This window comes from Hipposideros armiger, unplaced genomic scaffold, assembly GCF_001890085.2.
Source record: "Hipposideros armiger isolate ML-2016 unplaced genomic scaffold, ASM189008v1 scaffold_219, whole genome shotgun sequence".
Taxonomy (NCBI): domain Eukaryota; kingdom Metazoa; phylum Chordata; class Mammalia; order Chiroptera; family Hipposideridae; genus Hipposideros; species Hipposideros armiger.
This window is the reverse complement of record NW_017731569.1, coordinates 1,043,468-1,068,744: the sequence shown is the minus strand read 5'-3', so window position 1 is coordinate 1,068,744 and position 25,277 is coordinate 1,043,468. Positions and strand designations below refer to the sequence as shown.

General features: G+C 38.2%; 1 protein-coding gene across 1 annotated transcript; it reads right to left on the bottom strand.

Annotated features, from left to right (window-relative positions):
- Positions 1-1,022: 1,022 nt before the first annotated feature.
- Positions 1,023-24,953, bottom strand: EDNRB (endothelin receptor type B). Its single transcript, XM_019654318.1, has 8 exons — positions 24,781-24,953; positions 23,195-23,732; positions 8,390-8,502; positions 8,049-8,253; positions 6,522-6,671; positions 6,003-6,136; positions 5,340-5,448; positions 1,023-3,802 (listed from the first exon to the last, which is right to left on the bottom strand). Exons 2-8 carry the CDS (start codon positions 23,678-23,680, stop codon positions 3,668-3,670), a joined length of 1,332 nt encoding a protein of 443 aa, XP_019509863.1. The 5' UTR covers positions 23,681-23,732; positions 24,781-24,953; the 3' UTR covers positions 1,023-3,667.
- Positions 24,954-25,277: the final 324 nt, after the last annotated feature.

Here is a 25,277-nt window from a genome sequence, read left to right as displayed (position 1 = left end):
ACATATTGCCCAAACAATCAAGGACGTTATGTTTTATTGACGTAGGTTGCTTTTTCCGTTCTACACGCTGCCTTCCTAACATGATGAAGTCCTTCTCTGTGCTCAAGTCCAGTGGGATTTTCCAACTTGGGTATATTTATTCGATCTGTTGTCACTTCTGAGGCTGACTAATGACCGAGAGCAAGTAAATCCAGTGTCATAGCTCTTCACGAGCTTAGCCTCTGAACTATTTGGATTTCTGGACATTTCCATTTTAGGGCCGCCACATTTCTTGATTTCCTTCCAAGAATCTAAATTGAATTTATTCTGTCTACTTTTACTACAACAAATTGTGTGGGTATTATTATTATTATTGCTACTTGACAACTAACTGTTCAAAACAAGGTAGGCTCTTTTCGGTGACTACTTAAAGAGGGTACTGCCTATGTTTTCCTTTTCTGTTCTTCTAGAATAGTCCCTGGAATTCAGAACACCTGTATCTCCAAGTGCCCAGCTAAGATTAGGCAGCTGAAATCCGGCAAAGGTCAGGCTTAAATCACAGAAACTTCTGGAACTGGGTTTACCACAGTTATATGGGAGAAGAGTGAATGATGATTCTTGATTATTTTGGCAGGTGGAGAAAGGGGTTATGTGCTGAGAGATAGACACATGAGCTTCGAGAGCAATAAGTATGCAGTTATTTAGTTCTGATTTCATTTTGTCTTATGTTAAATTTTGTTACCATTTCTGTCTCCTACCTAGTAGAAGCCTTACATTTTATTAATTTCATCCCACCTTGCACATAGTAAAGCCTCAAAGGAAGCTTTTGGAATAAAATGAATAATCCCACAATCTCATTTCATCCTTCACCTTTGACCTATGGTACAATACTGATTAAACATTGAAATGCTCCAAAAGCAGGCAACCAAAGAAAGACAGACATAGATGCCATAGGAAACCATCAGCCACATAATCAACCTTGGGAAATCGAATGCCTGTATGTATATCTGGTTCCTCACAACAATAAAATATAACAACAATGCAACCTAGAGACCAGAAATTTGGTATTTTAATTTAACAAAGTTCACATTTCCTTGACAATAATATGCTTAACATAAATAATGTCCACTTGTAACATTTGTATGTCCTTGAAACACTTATTCAATTAGCATTTAATGAATTATTGCCTGCACAGTGAAAAATAGACTGGTCTTTTTTTAAAACAATTTAAATTTTTATTGATTTTATTTTCAAAATAAGGAACCTGTGACTATAGTATTTGCCACTTTAAGTGACCACAGAAGAACAAAATATTTAATTTTTTATATGGTCATATTACAATTTTATAAAGTTAACTACAGCATGTTTTGCTATAAACTATATTCCTTTGTCCATATGTAAGCTGTCAATACTAAAAGATATTTGAACATGCACCCCTATTAGCAATGGATAAAGGAGAAAATAGGCTAATATTGCTTATAAATCTTTTACATTTAAACATCCATGTTAATACTGTTTTTGTCTGTTGCTATATTATACAGCTTTGAACATTAGGAAATGTGTTTTAAACAGTGGCACCTTTTCCTATCTTGATCTTAATTATGCCAAGAAATCATGTTTGTTTCTTACCAACCTTTATCCGTATGTTAAAATTTTGAACCAAACATTTTTAGAAAAGCTACTGAACACAATTTCATTATAAATAGTGCATATGTATACTCTTTGTGTGAAGTTTCAAAATTTGACAGATGATTACAGACCATGATTCTGATACAGAGAAAGACTATTACGGATGTAAATGAGGAGAAAGAACTAAAACCCAGTACATGATAATAAAAATGAGCTAAAACTTAAATAAAAATAAAAATATAATAAACTGTGAAAGAAAGAGTCTGTTTTTGGATTTTGCTCAAAAGCCAAAGTTTGAAATGTCATTAGTGATGACAAGCATCGGAAACACTGATTGGGAAGAAATTAATAAACAAGGCTGTGAGTGATTTGTAAATAGATTGAATCCACGTGATATGTGAATTAATTATTGTCCTTTCCTTTTGGCCACATTGTTGGGTTTTGGTTTACTGTATCATCACATTAGAAGCTGGCAGAAAACAACATGCTAGCTTCTTTCCAACATGTGGCTAGCTTATTTCCCTGGGTTACTAAAAGAAAAAAAAAAAAAGGTGGAAACTCTGTTATATTTTAAGACTGAGTTAAAGCTCTTGGGCCCAATTTGTTCCTGAAGTCACTCTGAGAACACTGCACTGTGTTTTGCTGGAACAGAATCAGGACCTTTTGCATGGATGTGACGGGGCAATGATGAACATCAGGCTAAGAACGGGACTCTGCCCTCGTGGGTTTCTTCCCACCCCACCTTATTTCCTCTCTCTTCGGTTTTCTCTCCTCGGTTCACACCCATCTTCTCCCAACTGAGCCTAAGGCACTTTGCTGGGGAGATGAAAGAATCAGGCAAGGATGCACAAAGTAAGAGGTTCCCACTGTCTCCAAAAACAATTTTGCTTGTAAGCGACAGAAAAGCACCATGTCAAGAACTGTTTTCTATTAGTTATTTACAAAAATGATATAAAAATTAGTAACAAGCTTTACAGGTCACTATTAAATTGACCAATTGGTGCGATCTTAAAAAAGAGTCAGTATTTTAACCATCATATTATACATATGCCAGAGACTATTGTGACTACAGTATGGGTGACAGAGGCTACGGCCGTTTCCTTCGCCATGTGAACGCTGCTCCGGGCAACTCACATTCTGTCTGTTATGGAGTTACTGGCATCCCTCCATGGTAAAGGTATGAACTCTGGGGCCTGCCCTTAGTTTAATCTACACATCGCGTCTTGTGGCTAAGTATTTACAGCTGACAAAACTAAACAAGTAGTGTATAAACTACAAAAGTGATAGTGAAAGAAAAAGAATGTTTTAATAATCCTGAAAAATTTGTAGGTAGCTTTTTCTTTGCAGGGTAGGTGAATGGGATATTTCAAAGCAGTCTTTAGGGATAGCGTTCAAATCTTCTCTCTCTTTCCTATTGTGACATTTGATCTTATCTTGAATGTAAAATGTTTAATGACTTTCAAAAACCCCTGTCTCTCTTTCTGATACTTCCTTCTGATCATTTAAATATGTTTCTAATGTCAAAAAAAAAAAGATACCAACTAAACAGCTTAGACATTTTGTATTCAATAATAGTCCAACCAGTGGTGTGATACTATTAATAAAAGAGTTCTTTTACAGGATTTTTAGAATTTTAAATTAAGTGATTTAAACTTCATTTAAAAATTCCATTTTACAGTGACATATTTTTTCTTTATATCAGATTCACATTAATTTAAAAATAAATCTCTTTAACAGAAAATCAGAGTGAGCTCAATTTAAATGTGAGTGATGTATGAATATACTAGGAGTTATTAAGAATTACATTGAAGTGCTGGCTGTAAAATATTAAGTGCTTTCACAATGAAGCTTTCTTAATTCCCACTGCTTTTCTTCTCATTCTGTGAACAGCTCATAAAATGTCATGTGTAACTGAGTGTTAGAAAAATAATCACTCTTACATTTTTACATTATTTTGTGCAAACACACAATTGTTTTGTTTTGTTTTGGCAAGTGCCTCATTGTTTTAATGACTTCTGTCCAAAATAAAGAAAATGAAATTAAGTGAATATTCCTTCCTTCAAGATGAGCTGTATTTATTACTGGAACGGAAGTTGTCATATCCGTGATCATTAGCTTTGAACTTTAAGCACGACTGCTTTTCCTCCAAGGACTGTTTTTCTTCAAATGACTGGCACCAGCAACATAAGCATGACTGTACAAAACAAAGTCACTCATTATATATTTACATCAGTTATATTGTCACAACACTTCCTACTCCCTAAGGTTCTTAATTTCTTTGCATGATTGGGAATTCTTGGGCCACTTTCTTTCCATGCTGTCTTATTTTCCCCCTTAAAAACATGCAATTACATTAATTAGCACACAATAATTCTTTTTAAACTAGAAAATACAGAGAAGAAAAAATGTATATAGTTAAAATTGCTCACCTTTTAATTAAAATTAAAAGAGAAAACCACTCTTAATTCTTGATAATTAACCTTGACTACTTGAGAAATACTCTTAATATTTGATAAATATGTAACTCAAGACTTTTTTCCTATGCAAATAGTAATATTACCATATATATATATATATATATATATATATATATATATACACACACACACACACATGACTGTGCATGTTCATTTGTGTGGAAGTGTGCATGTAATTAATTTCAATCAAATTGTACAGTACACATACGAATTGTACTATAACCATTTGCTAGATCTGCTTTTTCTCACTTAACAGTATAGTATCATAATTATCTTTCCATATCAATGAAGTTAATATCACATCACCATTTTTCTTCAGCCACTTGTTACTCTCATGTGCCTATTCAGTACTATTATAGGATAAGGTTATAAAGTATGGAAGTGTCTCAGTTTTACATATCCATTTTTTTCCTTGAATTTTTAAAAATTCAAAACTTTGTTCATTCTGTTCATTTTCTGAAAATCTAAAGGTATAAGGTAAAGGGAATTCCATTGTTTTCTGCTCTGTAAGATGAGAGTAGATCTTGATGAGTGTTCTCTTCTGGCTCTAAAATCTGTGAGTTTAGGAGTGGGCAAATAATTTTATAGACTGCCTTAGAGTTTACAAAGAAACTAACTTCTTGGCTTTCCAATAATGAACTACTAGGGACAAAAGGATCATTCCCATAGAAGGAGAGAGAATATCTTATTCCGTGTTAGATTGTTGAAAGAGTGAATAAATGGGTGGATGGATGTTACAATGCAAGCAGCCAAATGAACAATAATTACATATTCCACATCAAGTAGTACATCTCAGCTAAGAAAGTAGAAAAGAGGAGGTAAAACCTGAATTAAATTTCTTTGTTTCACTTGTTATTCTCATGTCCATGTGAAAATAAGACCAATTTAGTTATAATCCAAATTGTTTCACATAGTCCAAAATCTACCCAAAACAGAAACAGTGAATTTAATTCATGTTTAGCTCTTATTTGTCATGTGACGTCTGTCAGACATCAATGCATGCAATTTTTTATTAACTTTCTAAGCAATTCTAGGAGTATAGCTGATTGGTTGAAGCAGTAGGGAGTGGTTGACTAGGATTTATTGGTAAAAATCAGCTATCGTAAATTTGTGAACAAAAGTCATATTTTGAAAAATCATCCATGATGTAATGCAAGGGAAAAGTATAAAACAATTCGTTAGATCTCTCTGGATAGAAAGTGTTATATTTGGTGCCAGATTAAAAGAGCTTTTTATTTTGGAATATACTCTTACCTTAAAGCAGTTTTTGAATCTTTTGCTCACCAAATACAGAGCTATTGGATTAATGCAAGAATTCAAGGAGGCCATGTTGATGCCGATATAGTCCAATACCAACAAAAAGCTGCAAAAAATAACCCAAAACATGTCTGTGAAAAAGATGATGATCTGAGCATGATCCTTTGCAAAATTCTGTGTTTTTGTGGAAAAAAAATTACCCATATAAAATGGTTTTGACTTTATTATAGGTCTTTGCAGAAAATGATCTTTGTCTCTCTCTTTCTCTCTCTCTTGCCTTTGTCTCTCTCATTCTCTGTCTCCATCACACACACACTGTCCCCTGTCTCCCATTATGCCCAATTCTCTCTTGTAAAGTAAAATCTCATTTGGAAGTGCTGAGGCTGGTTGAAAAGAAAAGATTTGCAATGTGCAAGGGAGAATCAGACCTGATATTTTCAATCATGCCACTCACTCCTCATTTGGACAACTCTGGCTCTCCATTCCCAGTGTTCTCTTAAGGTCCCTTTATTCTTTTCAAATAGGAGTGAAATGAAAAGGAAATCATAATTGCTTCCTAAGGATCAGAGAGATGGTACTCTTTCTGCTTATGAAAGGGATCGATGGAAAACCACTGCATGGCATTTCATTACAAAACTATTTCTCTTTTACTTTTCTTACCTCAAAAGTTCACATCTATTGGGATCATACTGATCATAAAGAGTGAGCTTCAAAATCCTGCTGAGGTGAAGAGGAAGCCAACAGAGGGCAAAGACAAGGACCAGGCAAAATACTGTTTTGGCCACTTCCCGTCTCTGAAATAAAAACCACAGTCAGACCCGGAAAAGATGTCTCAGAATTACAGTGTTCTTCTTTCCCAAACAGAATATTTAATAATGTTTATAAAAAGTCAGTGGCATTTTGAAAATTCAGGACACTGAGCTTTAAATTGAATAGTTAATGTGAATTAGAACTAAGTAAGGGTAGAGAGATTCATCTTTAAAAAGTTATGGCTCTTTCTAGATTCTTTATGGAATATGTCTAGATAGATAATATAAAAATATTCTTCGTATATTGAAAAATAACAGAAGCATGGACAAGGAAATATGATTTGGTATATAATAATTTTAGTTTATTATCATATTTTGTTTCATAATCATAATAGTAATCACGAGTTAACAAATACTTCTGTTTTCTTACCTGCTTTATGTGATCATTTAAAGCAATTTGCATTCCACTCTTCTTTCTCAACATTTCACAGGTCATCAGTGTATAAAAAAATGCGGTGATGGCCAGTGGCAAGCAGAAATAGAAACTAAATAGCCACCAATCTTTAGCTATCTTGTAAAACTATGGGCAAGAGAGAATTTTATGATTAATACCCCTCTGGAAGAAAATCTTATATAGAAACATTAAATTGTAGAAAAATCATATTCCTAAAGGGATAATTATCTTCTAAAGTAGATCCATTTTACAAATACTGTATAGAATCTTTCAGGTCATAGCTACTGAACAAATAATTAAATACTTATATTAAATGAAACAAACATTTCCTAAAAAGCATTTCAATTCTCTGAGGCAGCGTGTTCTAATTATGCACTGAAATTTAAGTAGATGGGCAAAATTCAAAATATTGGTGATTCAGGTATTTTTGTCTTTATATAAGCTAGTTATTCTTAAGGTATTCTTTGCATGAAATGTCACATCTGACTATGTAAGGACATCATAGTGTTTAAGGGAAATTTTCACTTTTTAACAAGTTTGTTTTATGGGAAAAACAGATATGAAAAGGTCTATATTAATCATTTAGCTCAGTAATGTATAAATTTATCCTATTAATTAAAAAAAATCGAAACTGTGTAGGACGTATGCCTTTTTTCATCTTATTTTTTTAATGTTCTTTTTTCTTTAATTGTTGTTCCAGATATATCCGTGTCAGAGCAGAATTTATGTAATCTATGTAGTACTTTCCCTCTTTTAACTAATAAGAAACAAGAACACAGCAATCTCATTCTCCCTTTCACATTAATGTCCCCTTTATTCCTTCAATTGCCATGATATATATACAATTTATAAAGTTTTGCATAGTCTTCTTATATGTAAAATAAAAAATAATCACCAGTGACACTTAGATGAGCCCCCTCTGCATTCACTCCTCTTCACCCATTCTGTTGGGAAGACCTTTTTAAACTTAGGACCTATCTTCTGATGACCAGCACTGCCATTCTTTTCTGATCTCCTGATTAAACGTTCTTGAATAAATGGCCAAGATGAAAAGTTCTTTACAATGGCAGCTTTCTTTTCAGAGTGGGGACCGGCTTGCCATTCAGAATCCACCCATACCAGGGCGATTTCAATTTGATCATTCACTGAACCATCTACTTCCTTTAATGACTGCCATGTAGTCTTATAAAAAAAATGTAGTAGGTGTCATTCCTGGTGGGGATTTGCGTAAAAAACTATAAGTTCAGATCGATTCTCTCATGTTGTGAGTCTGGTTTAGCTGTATCCCTGAGTGCCAGGGGATTCCTGGAGATGTGGTGACCCAACCTTCTTGCAGTTTGGGTCATTAGTCATTGTGAACCTCGCAGTTCTGGGACCTACACTCTTAATTTATGCCAAGGACAATCATGAATCAATAGCTTCCCAAGAAGAGGAGATTAGGAGGGAAATAGCTAAATCTTTATAAGGCAAGAACAGAAAAGGAAAAAAAAAAGTAAAATTTACCTTCATGAAGGCTGTTTTCTGAATGGGGTGAAGCAAGCAGATGTGCAGGTAACTTCCTTTGTAGTCAGTGGTAATTACATCAAAACCCACGGCTTCGGGGACAGCCAGAACCACAGAGATCACCCATATTAAAACAATTTCTACTGCTGTCCATTTTGGAACACCAATTCCTTTAATTCGACTCCAAGATGCAACAGCTCGATATCTGAAGAGCAAAAGAAAATTGTTTGTCAGGCTGATAGAGCCTGGTTTTACTGAATTATATAGTTTGTTTTCTAAGTAACATAGCAATTCACAAGCATAGTGTTCACGATATACCTGACTTAAACATACACTCTTACCTGTCAATACTTAGAGCGCACAGGCTCAGCACAGTGATTCCCACGGAGGCTTTCTGTATGAAAGGCACCAGCTTACACATCTCAACTCCAAAGGGCCAGTCCTCTGCGAGTAGCTGCATTAGGAGACATGAAGCTATTAGGGAGATTTGTCAAGAGGCCCCCTCCAAACTGTCATTACTCAGTGGAGAGTAACGAATATGCAGAGTAAGACAACACATTTCAATTCTTCTTCTTTTCCTCATGGACTACTCCTTTGAAAAGCACTAGTATTTGATAGATGGAACAGGAGAGTGTGTTGGGAAAAATGAAAATGCAACCAGTTCGTGAGAATTCATTATGCATCTATAGTAGCTTAGGGTCAGGATCTCCACCGCAGGCCAACTGGGGCCGGTTGCTTAAGTTTGCTTTACAAAATTGAGCCTGACGTGCTGAATATGTCTCTTATATTGTCATGTAGTCTCCAATGCTCAGTTCATGGCTAAAGCAAAAATATAGCTTAATGAAAAATAGGTGATAAACATTCCTTAGCTAGGGAAAGTCAAGTACTGCCATGGAGAATAGCGTGTGCATTGGTATACGTATTCTTTAGGCAACTTGTCTGCACAGTAACTCAGCCAGAGTAGACATGCTGCTCCTTGAACATACTAAGCACGCTTCTGCTTTCAGGCTTCATTCCAGGTCTTTCCTTAACCTGGAAGGCTCTTCCCCATGGATCCACTAGGCAAACTCCCTCAGCTCTTTCAGGTCTTGCTCAGATCTCGTATTTTCAACATGACCTCCCCTGACCACACTATGTAGAGGAGTAACCAGCCAGGCCTCCCCATCTCCCTTACCCCACTCCACTTTCCGATTTATCTATAGCCCTCATCAACTCCTATGGCTTATATTATAGCATTGACTTTGTTTTGTTTAGTTTTTGCAGTCTGGCAATCCTAGAGTATTGGACAGAATATGGGCTCTGCAACTACCTAATACAGTTCCTGGCACATAACAGATGCTTAATAAATATTCAAGCCTCTAACATAGGTAGGCACTGGCTAGGCAATGAGCATGAAGACAGAGTTCTTGCTATTATACATGCATTTCTCCTGATCTGACCAGACTATGCAACCATCTATTGTTAAACTCAGTTATTTTCTTTCGTAAGACAACTGGGCGTGCCCCACACTGGTAAATGAATCACTTGAGGTAAACATCTGGATTGCATCCTGTTCATGAGGTTTTGGAAATAAAGGAAAGTATTTCAAATCTATGCTTCTTGTTTTAATGTTTTAAAAAATAACCTTCCAAAAGTGAAAACTATTTTGAAACACAATTGCATCTTTTCATGGCCTCATTAGTGAAGGTTCTTTGTGGACGCTGTCAAGCTGGGTGATTGTTCTATAACAAGAATGGCACCCAAGGCTGAAGTATATGCGTATGACTTGGAACTCCAACACGGGACCAATTTCATTTCTAAGTGAGACATGACAAATTGCCCCAACATGTAGGACAAATATTGGCATACTTACAATAAGTATGCTTATTCTAGGGTCCTGAAAGCCTACGGGGCCAGGCAGGGACCACAGAGGCAGCCAGGTGTAAGGTCATGGTGTCTGGAAGATAATAGGGAGTTGGGGGGTGGGGGCGGGTAGTGTCTGGGATAAATAAATTCTATTTAAAAGAAGCAGCTGGCATGATTTTTGCCAAAGGACTCTAATTACAAAAATCTCTTGATTTTTAGCCCCAAATGGGAATTTTTATATGAAATTTCACAATTTTTTAAAGTTGTCAATTAAATCTGATTAAAAAAAACACTGTCAGATAATACTGTATTAGTAAAACATATCTGTGGGTCAGACTAGCTTCTATCCTGTGACTTCTGGATTAATCAACTGATTCATCACTCGGCTTGTTCATTCATTAACTCAGTAAACATTTATTGAGTACCCACTATGTGCCAGGCACCATTCTGAGTACAGGATGTACATTAGTAAACAGGCAAACTCGCTGCTCTCATGAGTTTACAGTCTAGTGAGGGAAGCAGACAAAAAACATGCAAATATTTCATATGGAGTCACACAGGTGGTGTCATCATATTAAGGGAGTGTGGTGGGTTTTGGGGTACTTTCAGATAGGCTTCTCAGCACAGTCTCTCTGAGATGGCAACATTTGAGTAGAGACCTGACTAAAATAAGAAGTCATGCAAAGAGTATTTTAGGCAGAGGAAAGAGCTAGTGCAAAGGTCCTGAGGTCAAAATAAGCCTGGTCATTTCAAGGGACAGGAAGAAGTCTATTCGGGCTATAGTGGAGTGATCCAGGCCACGGATCTAGATGAAGTTGTGGTGGGAGGATTTTGAATTTTTTTTTTTTTTTAGGTAATCCATTGCAAGGTTTTTAAAAATGAAAATGGAGGAATCTTATTTATTTTTTAAAAAGATCACTCTGTCTGCTCAACACAGAATAGAATACGGGGTCAAGAAAGGAAGATTTGATGAGAGCTCATGGTGAGCTGGACCTTGTGGTGCCCTGGGGTTGGGGGGGGGGTTGAGTTAAAGACTGGATATATTTGAAGGTAGAGCCAGCAGGACTTGTCCATGGATGTCAGATGTGAGGAGTCAGGAAACTCAAAGAGGTTTATCGTGTGAATGGTGGAGCCATTTACTGAAATGGGGAAGACTCAAAGTGTCGCAGGTCTGAACTAGCTACGAACTCAAGATGCCTTGAAAGAACTGCCAATGGCCCTTGGAAGCATACATGTAAGAACAAAAAGGTTCCAACAAGTTACATGGACTCTGCCAGACTCAGCTTGGTATAAATTATCAAGATAATATTTGTTTGATCATTCTATCTTCAGATGTATCAGAAAAAAAAAAGCAAAACTAACATTATGCTCGTAGGGCACTTACAATGGGCTAGGCACTGTTTTAAGCACTTTCCATATATATCACTGAATCCTTACAGCAATCCTATGAGGTGGTACTACTATTACGCCCATTTTATAGACAATAAAACTGAGTCACTGAGAATTTTATTAACTTGTCATGTTGATTTTAAATTTGTCCACACATTTTTGGAAACGCCTTTCTTCAAAATGTGAAGTCTCACTTCCCTCCCCTTGAATGTGGGTTGAGCTTAATGATTTGCTTTGAACGAATAGAATGCGATGAAAGGGATGATGTGTGATGTCTAAGGCGAGTTCATAAAAAGCATTATGGCTTCCTCCTTGCTCCCTCTTGCATCACTCATTCTGGGGGAGGCCAGCTGCCATGCCATGAGCACACTCACACACCTCCACGCACAGACAACATCGCACGGAACTGAGGCCTGTTAAAAACAGCTGACACTAATTGGCCTGACATGTGAACGAAAAGATGCACCAGCCCTAGGCAAATCTTCAGACGACTGCAGCCCCTGCCAATATGTTGACTGCACCCCCACAAGAGATCCTGACCCAGTGGCTCCTGAATTCCCAAACCACAGAGTGTGAGTTAACAAGTGTTTATTGTTTAAGCTACTACATTTTGGAGTAATTTGCTATTTATCATTCAATAATTAATATATTTGTCCTTGGTCACTCACTTAAGTATGTAATAGAGTCACATGTGAACCCACACGGTCTGATTCTAGAGTCTGCAGTGTTTTGGAGAAGCGGATCTTAGAAAAAAAGAATATTTAGAATTAAATGAATACTAGTATTTTCAAACCCATAGCTAACTATGTATCAAACAATGGTAAAATATCTAGATACAGAGTAAAATTTTCTTATAATCATATATAGCTATTTTATTCATATAAGATCCCCGAATTTGGATAGTTTCAAGTATTTTATTGTCTCAAAGTATTTTATTGTCTCAAACTATTTCCAAACATGCAAATATTAGTATTACAGAGGTACAGCATTCAGACGGATCAAGATGAATGAACGTCCAGGCCACTGCAGGGAAAGAAGAAGTCTGGCCAATGAAAATGAGCTCCACACTGAGTCCAGGCCCTGTTTTGAGGTTACTATTGTTTTTGGCTCAGCCTAGAAGTTGGATTATTGCTCTTCAGACCACTGGGAGGCCTGCAGCCCAACCTCTGACCCAAGCTATCACAAAGGACAGGGAAACACAAACTGAAAATGATAACAATTCTCTTCAAGTTCAACACAGACATAGTCAGAGAGCTAATCATAACAGAGAGATTATAATTTTCTCATCTACCCTTCCAAAGAGAAAGGGGCTGCAAATGGGGAGCATTAACCTTCATCAGCCTTTTTAGAATTGCAGGTCAGGCATGAAGGCTGCTCGGCTTCAGTGGCCACAAAAGATGGGGAACCGAGTGCCCACTGCCACTTTTATTATTTTGTAGTGAGAAAGATGACTTAGACAACCTCTGCCCCTCTGTGACCAGGAGCCTGTGTGGAGGCCTGAGACAGAAACCATGCCCACTACTGATGCTCATCTTAGTGCCTCCAGCAATCAAGTCCTTGAGTTAGTGCTTGGATCTTTTTAAAACGCAAAGAAGTCAACCTGTCGTTTAATAGTAAACAAAGCTCTGGGTTGGGAGAAAGTTGTGAAGTTAAAAAAAAAAAAATCACTCTCAACCACGATGCCCTCTTTAAAATTTGGTAAAAAAATATTGTAATAGATTTTTATAATTCCTAGAAATTAATTATTTCACTATTAGTTGACATCCAGCACATATAACTTGAAGTCCAACAATATAGCTTTCTTCTTTGTAGAAAAAATTGATTCTCTTTATTGTAAGAAAGAGCAATTCTAACTTTAAACCCAGCAAGAACACATTCTTATTCCTTATGTTTAGTTTTTTCTTTGGACTTTACCCCGTTAAATTAGACAACTGAAGGGTGAGTTCTGAATACTGAAGACAAATCAATGATGTAATCAAGCAAGTCTCTCTGATCACAAAAAATATGAAGAGTTCGATATTGTTTCTAGATCCCTGCCACATGAATTAAAATTTTAGGTCCTGCTTAAAATTAAGTTTGAATATATATATATATATATATACATATATATATATATATATGTATATATATATATTACCTAACATTTAGCAAACGTGAACCAGTTAGAAAATACTCCCATTTCACATCGTGATGGCTCATTGAAGGAAGAGCTCATTTTATTTTGGGTCCAAAAGCAATGTGTCCATTTGACAAATGATCCCCTATGCCTGTGCTGACCTCTCTCCCCTAAGGCTTATACTACTGCTTTCCTAGCACATTTCTTTTGTGTAAATAAACACAAATAAATAAATAAACGCTAGATTAAAAAAACAGACACGAACATAATGATTATAAGATTTCTATTCAGGAATGGCCATGATTTCATAACTTTATGTTGGAACAGCTGCTTAAGAAAGGAAAAAAAGGCAACAGGCTCCAAATAAATTATTTTTATATTACATTATAAAATTATTTTTAGGTTACAAAGTTTTGTTTGTTTGTTTTTTAATTTCTAAAAGATAACTAGCACGAACAGGAAATAATTCTTTCTTTAAGGGTACTGTTAAGTGCGTCCTACAAAATCTCTCCAACTGGGGGATTTACATTTTTCATTTCTCTTTTTAATTAAAAATTACATCCTTGAGAAATCAAATGGCGAAAACCCTATAATAGACACCACTCTTAATGCCGACAGGGATCAAGCCCCATAAAGTCAGGAAATGTCAAAGTTAACCACCTTGAACTAACGATGGTTCATTTATTTGCCTCGTTAACCCTATGTACCCTATATTTTCTTTTCCTAATTTTTTATTAAGCATCAACAAAGAACTTTAACTGCTTATTTGTCTCAGAATATTATAGAATCTTCATGCCTACTACAGTGTCTCACACAGCGCTCACTCACTAACGCTTGTTGAATAATAGTGAATGAATGAGCGAATGGATGAATGAATGCAGGAATTTGATCGTAAGGCAGAAATCTTGTGATAAAACTTTTGTCATGAGCTTTTTAGTTCTCATATTTGACACAAATTGTTTCGAGAATTGAGATGACTGTGCATTTATTTTTTGTATCGTTTAGTCCCTTCCAAGATGATCAGCTCTTATTGACACACACAGCCAGGGCCTGGAAGTGTGAGGGTTGGTTGCTTTTGTTGGAATTCTGCCTTCCAAGCAGGCTGGACTTGGTGAAAAGCAAAAATTCCTCTCCTACTCTCTCTCTCTCCTACTCCAATTTATCAAGGAAATGACTAATAAAAGACAGCACCTACTGTTTCTCACTATGTAATTGGATTCTATGAGGAGCTTTAGTTGGAAATTTTGTGGAGATGGACGCTGTAAGCATAGAGACACTGTAAGAAATGATCATTTAAGGGGGAGCAACGTATTAACGAAGACAAACCAGGGTTACTTTGCCAGATTGCTGTCTGTTCCATCTCATGATGAACTGTGAACACTTCTTTCAAATGACTGGTATTATGTTTTTACAGTAAGAGTAAAAAGAGGGAAATAATGGAGTGGTTGTGTTTCACAACTTTGGAAAAGGGTGTATTCTTCTGTTTTTAATCTCTGTTTCCTGTAGCAGATAAAAGAGTTTTTCTGCATTTGAACTAGCATTTTAATCCTCATTCAAGGATTTCCCTATCAGATCTCCCTTTCCTTTTTTATTTATACTTACAGAGAGAATTTAGGGTGAGCTGCTGGTGAAGTGCATAGAAAATATTTTCTTGACATACATTTCACCCGTGCCTTAGGGGACAAATATCAATTACAAGTTCAATCCTGCATCCATTAAAATGTATTTAATCACTTAAGGATTAGGCCATGTGGATTAGAAATATGTGGGTCAGAAAAAAAATGTCAGCCTATTCCTCAAAGGTGCTATTTAAATAGACAAGAATGTGAGCAGCGCCCCCTGCAGTTGTGCAGGACAAAATCTGTCCCTAGGATTCTGTTGCATGCACACTCACAAAACAGAGGGCTTTCCACTTCTCTGGAAAGATCCTTATGACTTGCTGAAATAGAATGATGACTCCAGGAATATGAATCAAATTTCTTGAAACAAAATCTCTAAGAGAAGCAGAGGCAGGAAAAAGATAAAAAAATAAATATGCCTTAGGAGAAATTTTAGTTCACCTTAAATATATTTTCCTACCAGTGTTACAATAAAGTTTATTTCCAAGTCTGTAACAGATAAATAAATAAATGGATGGCTACTCTCCTAGTATCTGAACTTAAAAATTTGTGCTTAAAAACTTTCACTGACACATTACATATTTTGAAAAGATTCACCTTAGAGCATTAAGAAATGCTATTTACAAACCTAGTCTATTATCAGAGTCACTTAGGTGAGCTGGCTTTTCTGAGAAGATCATCATAACACGTGAAGAAATTGAAGAATTATAACCCAATGACCTCATGCTCAGAAAGAGACTTAAACTTAGTGAATTCAACAAGCCTTACTAAGTAATTTCATGTCTTACTTAAATCTAATTCTATCCAGAGAATATTTTATGGGGCACTGCTAAGCTACTATGAGAAAACATTTGATTGCTATGGAATCTAAAACCCCCTTAAAATAATTTGAAAACACGGAGTGAGGGGGAAGAAGTCAGTGGAAAATATAAACATCCAGAGCAAGTCTTCCTCCTTTCTGGAAACAACGATGGAGTTAAACAGGAGAGAAATAGACAGGGGACATAAGTCAGGAGGCATAAGTGTAGCTGTGAGTCTCAGGGACAGAGAATTGCTTGAGTAATGCCTTAGTCACCTTTGCTAATAAATTTCTGACTGAAGAATGATCTTTCTCTCTTCTACAACCACATTTTGGCCATTTTCTTGTTTCTTTATATTAACACCAGAGGATCTACAGGGAAAGAGAAATAATAAATCTCTAAAGTAAAAGCATTGAAAACAAAAGAAGTCTAAAACTAGAGAAGTTGTTGGCTAGTAAGGTATACCCATGCTTAGCTTTTCCCCAAACATAACCAACCTCTTTTTAACTTTGTAAAGTACTGAAAGAGAATGTTTCACATCATAAATTACATCTTGAATCTGATTTCAGCTCAGGCTTTAACTGTCAACACTCTTTAAAGCACTTAATCACTTATTAGCATTTGGCATGTTTCTGTAAAAATAATCAACTATAACATGTTAGCAACACAGAGATAACCTTATATGGTTTTCTTTGTGAAATGAAGACCATGTCGCCCTGGCCCTGAAACTACAGGGTCTTGGCTATGTCATTCTCTTGTACAGCAATGAACATATCTTCAGTCTTGAACAATTCATTTAAAGTGAGCAAAGAAAAAAATGTAAAGCCTTTTGTGCTATATAAGCCTTAACATAGTGATAGAAACATTGCCTTAACTTTTTGAGGGGCTTGGATTTATGAAGTGACCAAGTGACAGATCAAAGGCAAACACAAGGAGAACCATGGAGTTAACCTCGGGAACCTTTTATTGTCCAAGGTCAAGGGCTTGCCAACCATTTTGTCATGGGAATCCATGTGTGAAGCAGTGAATTGGGAATATGAAATCTTGAGTTTTGGGATTATTTGAATTCTGCTATTGACCTGTTATTCAGTTACAATCAATATCCTCATATAGAAAGAAGAGCAAACTTTCTCCTTCTTTTTCATTGGGACAGTTATGAATATAAAAAAATATGAGTTAGAAAAATCCCACTGCCCTTACATCTTATGGATAACATCTTTGGTCAACAAGCATTTGGTATTTACTGCTGCAGGCACTATGCTGAGTGGGCAGGGGTGTTAGTTTTATTTGTTAATTGAATTGAGGTTATTCAAAGTACTAGTTTTACTTTTTATTAATACTTTTTAAAAGTTAATACTCTAAATGTGTGTAAATGGTGCCATTTATTTATTTATTTGGTTGTTTGTTTGCTTGTTTTTGCTTTAAATAAATGAATCTCAAAGGTTATCTAGGTTCCATTTTGGATTCAAGATGCTTCTGCCACTAAAACATCTCAAAATATTACTAAAACGTCAGTAAAATATCTCACGTAACTGGGAATGGAAAAAGTGTTATCTTGGAAGAAATTAGACTCCCTTACCCAGTGACACCTCTACATCTTGGATTGTTCTATGCACATAAACTGCTGTTTACTAATTGGAAAATTATAACTTCATAAGTTAAATTTGGTGGTGTTCCATTCACTTTTAATTCTAACTCTGAAACTAGTTAATTATACACAAACTTGTTAAGTACTAGAAGCAGTCTAATATCAAATAGTGAGAAAGGTGACTGTTCAGAAAGATAGTCTTGATTTTGTCACAAGCAGAAAATATCTGATTACCTGACAAGGTCACTTGACTCAAAACTCATTTGTGGGTTCAGTGAAGCAATTCCACATTTTGACATGCCAGCATTTTAATGTTAGATGTGCCCCACCTTACTAGTTAAACATTAAAGATCAGCAGTTTTGCCTCTCAGAGCGATGAAGGCAGCCTCCTTGCCTCTAAAGGTAACTACCAACTCTTAACAGCAAAGCCATCCAAAGGCATCCAACGGGTCACCAGCTTAGTTTTCAAAAAGCTCTCCACCACCACTGGACACCTGATTATGCTCGCATCCCAATATCCACATCAATGTTGGCTTTATCACTTTACAAGCAGATTTGTTTTCAAAAGCAATTTGCTTGTGCATACAGGACACTATATTTGAGAATTAACTATATTAACTCAGTTATCCATGCAAATATAGCACAGAGTGAAACTGTTAAATAAAATCTATAAATAATTTAAAAACTCTTATTTGCTGAAGAAATTTTAACTTCTTGCAAAGTTAAGAAAAAGGTAAAGAAATTTTAACTTCAACCCGAAATCAAGCTTATTGAATGTTACTACTAAAGGAAGCCAAGCCAAACCAACTAACCAACCAGCCAACAGCATAAAACCCTTCATAACATCCACAAGGACACCCAGCTCTTTTGCTTCCCACACAGTTTTGACATTGGTGCTCCTACAACTTATGTAATAGTCAGATTGGCTGTCACAGGCAATGAACATCCAGATTACCCCATTCATTTTAGTCTAAAATGAATATAACAAAGGACATAAATAAGTGTGCATAGGGAGAGGTGCATTCTCATATTTGGATACTTACACCCTGGCTTTAGGGTCAGGTACATATATAGAGCATACAAACACTGACATCTTGACCCATGTCTATATCAGAGATAGACATCAATCTATGTATATCTCTATGGAGATGTATAACATAGTGATTCAAAGTAAGAATACAACAATAACTGTAAAGCACAATATGGCAATATCTATCAGAATTACAACTGCAATTCCTTTTCATTCAGTAATTTAGTTCTAGAAACTTACCCTTCAGATAATCACACATGTGTGCAAAGCCCTATGTACAAAGATGTTATTTGTAGTCATGCTTATAATGGCAAAAAGCTAAAAAAAAAACTTGAACAAATTTCCATTCTTATTATACACACACACACACACACACACACACACATGCACACACTAATTAATTTGTTTAATATGTGCCAGGCACTGTGCCAAATGATACTCACCTATCTACTTATGTAGCTATACATTCTTATAACACTTAATATATTTATATCGGTATACATATACATACATACATACATACATACGTATCACATATATACAGAGGGTGCCCCCCAAAATGTATACACATTTTAAGAAAGGAAAAACTATTAAAATTATAATACTGAATATATACCAATAACAAAAGATGAATACAAGTCACATTTGACTTCTTTAATTACAAGGGGTGCTCAAAGTGGTTTCCATCAGCGTCCAGACACTTCTGATTACAGCGAACTACTGCTTGAGCAACATTGACCAAAGTGTCCACTTGTATGCATTTTTCTGATACCCCAGTATATACTATATACTTTTAAATATCCTCTTTGGATGATTGCATTTTTAATTTTTCACCTGGGTGGTCTTATGTAATACTGTGTTTAACAGCCCTAGTGTGTGCTGCTAAGAAGGCTAAACAAAGCTTTTATTTTCAGCATGCTTACATGAGTATTTGAAGCATTTTAACAGCTTCAGTTTGCTGAATGTCCTGCGATACTTCTTTGGCTTTCAACACAGGATTCCCTCCTTAACACAGGAGACCTGGTAAGAGGACTGACTCTATCTAGAAGTTTCCAGAGATCCAGTTCCATGAGAGATTCTGACAGAGCAGACATATTCCTAACATTTGTCATCCTGTCACAGCAGCACCTCCCTGTGATGTCCTGTCTCATTCTACAGTGGTATCAAACACTATGGCTTCCAGCAAGAGCTATGACATTTTGTGGTTTGTCAATTTTATTGAACTCCAGATTTACTGAACTCCAAATTAATGTAATAGATTTACATTGATATTTCTTGGCTCTTGGGTGTGCCAACAGATGGGTTGGAGGATTCTATGAAACCCCAGAAATTGTATATGTGTGTGTACACACACACACACACACACACACACACACACACACACCAGATATGACAATTATGTTCTTGAACTTGTTGCAACAATGTTGCTAACCTTTTGTTGATATCAGAGGGATTATTTATTATGAATTTGTACCAACTGGACAAACAGCTAACCAAGTTTACTATTAATATTTTGAAGTGCTGAAAAGGCTGCATGAAAAAGTTAGACGACCTGAACTTTTCACCAACAATACATGGCTCTTGCATCATGACAATGCACCAACTCACACGGCATGGTCTGTGAGGGAGTTTTTAGCCAGTAAACAAATCACTGTATTTGTTTACACCCAATACAGTTATTTTTAGTCACATAAATTATATATAATGTACTAGTTATATATAATACAAATAATTAACTTGATTCTCAAAGAGAATTGTAACATTCCACAAAAAGAAAATTAGAAATCACTGGTTTTCTTTAGGATAAATTTAAATGGCATTATAATTCACTTAAATTACTTTCTGTGAAGTATAATACCTGATTAAAATAATAAGCGCATTTTTAGAAACTTACTTATATAATCTCATAATTATTTAGGGGAATAAATGGTTTTTATCTAGTGCTGGATTCGGTGTTTTGGAAAATAAAGCTTTTAGAATAACAAACAATGCTGTTATCAGTGCTATATACTACAAACCATCTGAAGGGTATTTCAGGAGATAGAAAGATGACTTCAGATGACTGAAATTAAAACTGAAAATGCTTACCAAGTATCCTGCTGTGTGGTAGTGTATCACATAATGCCACCAACGTACTCCAATGGAGCGAACAATACTCCAGGTTGGAGGAAAGCACGCTGTGCCTGAGCTTGCTCAGTGCAGGGGGACCGGGAGGATCACAGGTTCTGGGGCCAGATGGCCTGGGTGCCAGCCTAGTTTCACCACTTTCTAGTGTGTGACATTGAGCAAGTTACTTCTTCATCTCTCCAACATGCAGTTTCCCCGTAGAATGGGGGTGGTAACAACACCTCCTCCATAAGGTTTGTTGCAGTGCTTTAATAAATAAACCAAGTACCATAATAAATGGTTGCCATTATTGTTATATTACGCCTCAAGCGACCTATTTACACATGCTATAAAAATCAACCAAAGGCTACCATGTAGGGTCCAATGGTGGTAAACCTAGAGATGGGACCTAACGCTTTGTAACAGATTTGTTTATGACCAATATAGAAGATGAGATGGCCTGATTTGTACTGACTCACTAGTTTGTTTATTTCAGAAGTAAAAACACAGCTTTAACAGACTAAATGGCTTCAGGCAAAGGATGTAACTTCCTAGGAAATCATAAAGGAACTTGAAATGAAAATAAAAGCTGTGTTCCCCCTTGGGAGTAAAACATTCTCTGACTTGTTGAGTGCAATAACTTGACCCGATAGGGAAAGTTGAATGGCCCTGGAAGAGCTGATTTACATCTTGCCTGAATCAATACAGCAAAGGAAAGACGTGCTCAACCCCACCTTCCATACAGCACTTCAGGTGCTGGCTGACTTCCGAAGGTCGCTAACTGGGCTGGAAGTACGGGGCTTCCTGGGGCCTCCCTAGGAAACAGACCTTCCACAAAATTCTGTGCAAGCCTAGCAAAACTAGATGTAACTTCCCTTTGGAGAGAGATCTTATTTCACTTATTTTAAAATTTCTCCCACCACCTTGTACTCTAAGGTTTCTCAAGTCAGTTTAGATGAACTGAATTGAAATTCCTCTACCAAATTGAGGTGGTAAGACTTGATCTATGTGACTCCTTAAAAAGTAAAAGGGTCACTTTTGGCCCACATGGAGCTGTGAGTGCATTTAAATGACCCATTTCAGCTGGTGCATCTCTCAGTAACCCTCAGAGTTCATAAGAACCAGTTGTTAGGCAGGCTTTTAGAATTTTTTTTATTTATCCTTCATTTCTGGGAGTATTTCCTTCTGGAACCTGAATTCTAATTCAAATCCTATCTCTCAACCTCATAAATATCTAGGTTTCTCTTAAATATTGCTATTTGGATTAGGATTTCCAGGAATTCATGAAGGGTAATTTCAAGGCATGCCTTACACATTCTCCTGCCACAAAGATTGAAACACCCTCTACAAGCTTTCCCAACCCTACAACCCTTTTTTTTTTTTCTGCACCAATTCTATGACTAGCTTTAAGAAAACCTGTAAAACCCATTCCCATTCCCTTACACTTTGGTTCTGTTTTATGTGCGATTGTCTATTGCTGGTCATGATGGGGAAACAGAGTTTTTCATATTTGCACAGTCCTTCAAACTTTTCCAGTTCTTTTGCTTTGGCTATTTTTTTTAACACCATAAAACCTCAGTAAGTGGACACTAGCAGCCTCAGTAGAGTTGAGGAAACTGAGGCCCAGAGATGTTAGGGTGTGTCCAGAGTTCCAAAGTAACCCCTGGAGTCAAATAGTGTGGGAGTTTATGCCCTGCCTTTGCTCTCTGTGCCTATTCCCGCTGATGCCCGTGGTGATGTCCCGCAATAATGTTAGCTACTGAAACCATTCTTTATAGACTTTAAGCTGAGTGCTTTTGGTCTTGTCCATGAGGTGATTTATGGGGTGCAGCTAGCACTTTGGAGCCTGGCAGATTAGCCTGATTCCCACCTCCATCTCTTACTCATTGTGAGACCTTGGACATCCTACTAATCATCTGTAAAATAAAGTAATATTTACTTGTGAGTTGTTAGAGTAAAGGAAATTGATACATCTATCCCAGTGCTTGGCTCACTGTGGGCATCCAATAAAAAGTAAAAACAGTATAGTCGTTCACAGCAGGGGAACTGAGTCCTCCTGCTCACCAGCCTGGGTCTCTTTCTCCGAGACCATTTCCTAAAAATGGATTCCAGCCCCTCTGCTTTCAGGGTTCTCCAAGAAAATTCTTCCCATGGTTAGTGTGCCTATAAATCCCCTAGGTATTTTAAGATGCAGGTTTGATTTAGCAAGTCTGGGGGTGGACTTGCAGTTCCAACAGGCTCTCAGGTGACACCAATTCTGCCAGTCCTTGGACCAAACCTTAGAGTGGAGAGAATGTACCGAGTGAGCTGGACTTAGGGACAAGATCCTTCAGGACTAGCGGTCCTCAAACTTTACAGTTCATCATAATCACATGGAAGGCTTTTAAAATTAAAAAAAAAATGTGCCCCACCTAGATTAGGTCTGAGACCATACAATGTCATTTCTAACACATTCCCAAGTGATGTTGATGCGCTGGTCTGGGGACTACACTTGGGCTTAGCAGGGGGTCCTGAAGACCAGAAGGGAATTTGGTTCCAAAGGTCACTGACTTTTAGGAGGGGATGGATCTTGAGTAAGCTTCCTCCAACGGCTCTCCCATCCCCCTATCTAGCCTGTCGCTCTCCCATCGCGATAGCAGCGGGCGCCCTTTACCTTGTAGACACTGATGGGGATGTCAATGATGATGTGCAGCAGGTCTCCCAGAGCCAGGCTGGCTATCAAGATATTAGGGCCGTTTCGCATGCACTTGTTCTTGTAAATGATTCTCAGCAGTGTGGAGTTTCCGATGATGCCCAGCACGAACACTAGGCAGGACACCACCGTGTTGATATACTTGAAAGTTTCTTTGATCTCGATGGATCCATTGCACGGGGGAGGGGCGAAGGTGCGTGGCGGGGCTCCTACCGGCTTCCCTGCTTTAGGCATCTGCGGCGGTGCGGAAGACCCCGGCACGCTGGCGTTGGACCCCTTCGTCCAGGAGGTCTTAGTGGGGGGAGTCATTATCTCTCTGGTCTCCCAAAGTAGCGGAGTGGCCCCAGCCGGCGGGAATCCCCTCTCTTCTCCCTGGACACCGGCCACTCTGCAGGCAAGGATCAACGCCACCAGGGCGCGTCCGCACAGGCTTGGCAGCAGCTGCATGCTGCTGCCCGCTCCAGTGAGCGTTGGGTGGCCGCTCCGCTGCTTTCAGAGTCTGGAAAACCAGCAGGCGAAGAAAGACAGGACACTTAGGTCAGCTATCCCAGTCACGCCCCTGCAAATCGCTAACGCAGAGCGCAAAGGCGCGGTTTCTATGCGCGCAAAAGTAACTCAAGTTTACGCGCCAGGGGAAACTGGCGTGTGTGACCTGCCTGCGCCGGTCGACTATCCTTCCTGAACTAGCTTTCCCAGTGGTTTTTCTCCCCTGCGTCCTCCTCCCGCCCTCCCCCCGCCTCCCCTCGGTGGTAAATGACTCGCAATGGGGCGGGGCACTCTGGAAGGGGTGTTCCAGGGAGGGAAGAATGGGTGGGTGTCCAAGGCAAAGCTCTTGGGTTCCTTGGCATGCCCTGAGTAAGCATGTACGTTCTGGCTAAGGGCGCGTGGGGACTGGGGAAATCAAGGCTTCTGGAGGCCAAGGGCATGTGCCAATTTCTGCATTTTGCTCCGCGGGGAACTCCGATACCGCGTCTCTGAACGCCAAGACTCCTCCTGGTGGGTGAAAGCCGCTACTCCCTGGCTGCCTGCTCTCAGGCTCTTGGGCGCCAGCACGAGTGCGCGGGCTAACTCGCAAAACCTGAGGCTTCTCAACTCCGTCCGACTCGGGAAGACTTAGCACTAATTCCGAAGCTTCTGTCCCTTCCAAATGGCTCCAAACATTCACACGCCCTCCTTTACTCCAACCGCAATTCGCTGTGTTTTGTAATATATGTATATTATGTAATATTACATATATTTGGGGAATATCCCAAACTAGTAATCCAAGCTTAAAACCCAGGACAAGGTTCAATCACTGATTTTAATTCGACACCAAGCCATCATGTTTATCCCGCGAGTGGGACGCACCGGGCGCAGAGCGACCAGCGAGGACTTCCTTCCTGGGAAGCGCTGGGCTCGCACAGCTCGGTTCGTCCTGCTCCGGGACCAGAGCACATAGCCCTTCAGCTGCAGGCGGGTCTGGCTCTGACGAAACGCTGAGGGAATGCCAGACCGTCTAGCCTCCACAGCTTACTTGGGGTCTCTGCTGTCCCTAGACAAGTACTTACATTCGTTCGTCCCTTCCCCATCAATCACCGCCAGACTCCTCCCGCGCCTCCTGACCGCGCGGAAACCTTTCGCCTTGGGCGATGCCTGGACAGCATCAGCCGGAGCTGCCCGCCGGAGAGGGCAGTCAGTCCTCAGCCAGAGATGCGCCAGGCGCTGTGTCATAGTTTTGAGTTCTTCAGACGAGGAGCCTAAACCAAGGACAAGTTTCTGCGCACTCGGTGACGCACTTGGGCTCTAGGCTAGCACAGGGCTCTGTATTAAACGTGTTAACATGGACTTTTAATGTCTACTGTGACTTTTCTTTCCACTAAATACCCCGCGTGATATCTAAGACCTGTTTTTGGTTTGTTTGTTTGTTTTTTGTTTTGGGGGGGGGGTGCTGCCCTTTGCTCTTTTTTTGTTTTGTTCTTCAATGTCAAGTCCACATCCTTCCCAACACGGAAGAGCACGACACTTCCTTCTCAAGCCCTCTCGCTGTCCTAGGATAGGACTAAAA

Excerpts from the sequence above, each read along its gene's own strand:
- EDNRB (XM_019654318.1), bottom strand. The coding sequence starts at position 23,680 with ATGCAGCTGCTGCCAAGCCTGTGCGGACGCGCCCTGGTGGCGTTGATC. Across the intron at positions 8,254-8,389 it reads TGCGCTCTAAGTATTGACAG|ATATCGAGCTGTTGCATCTT; the intron begins GTAAGAGTGTAT and ends TTTGCTCTTCAG. Across the intron at positions 6,137-6,521 it reads TAAATGATCACATAAAGCAG|AGACGGGAAGTGGCCAAAAC; the intron begins GTAAGAAAACAG and ends TTTTTATTTCAG.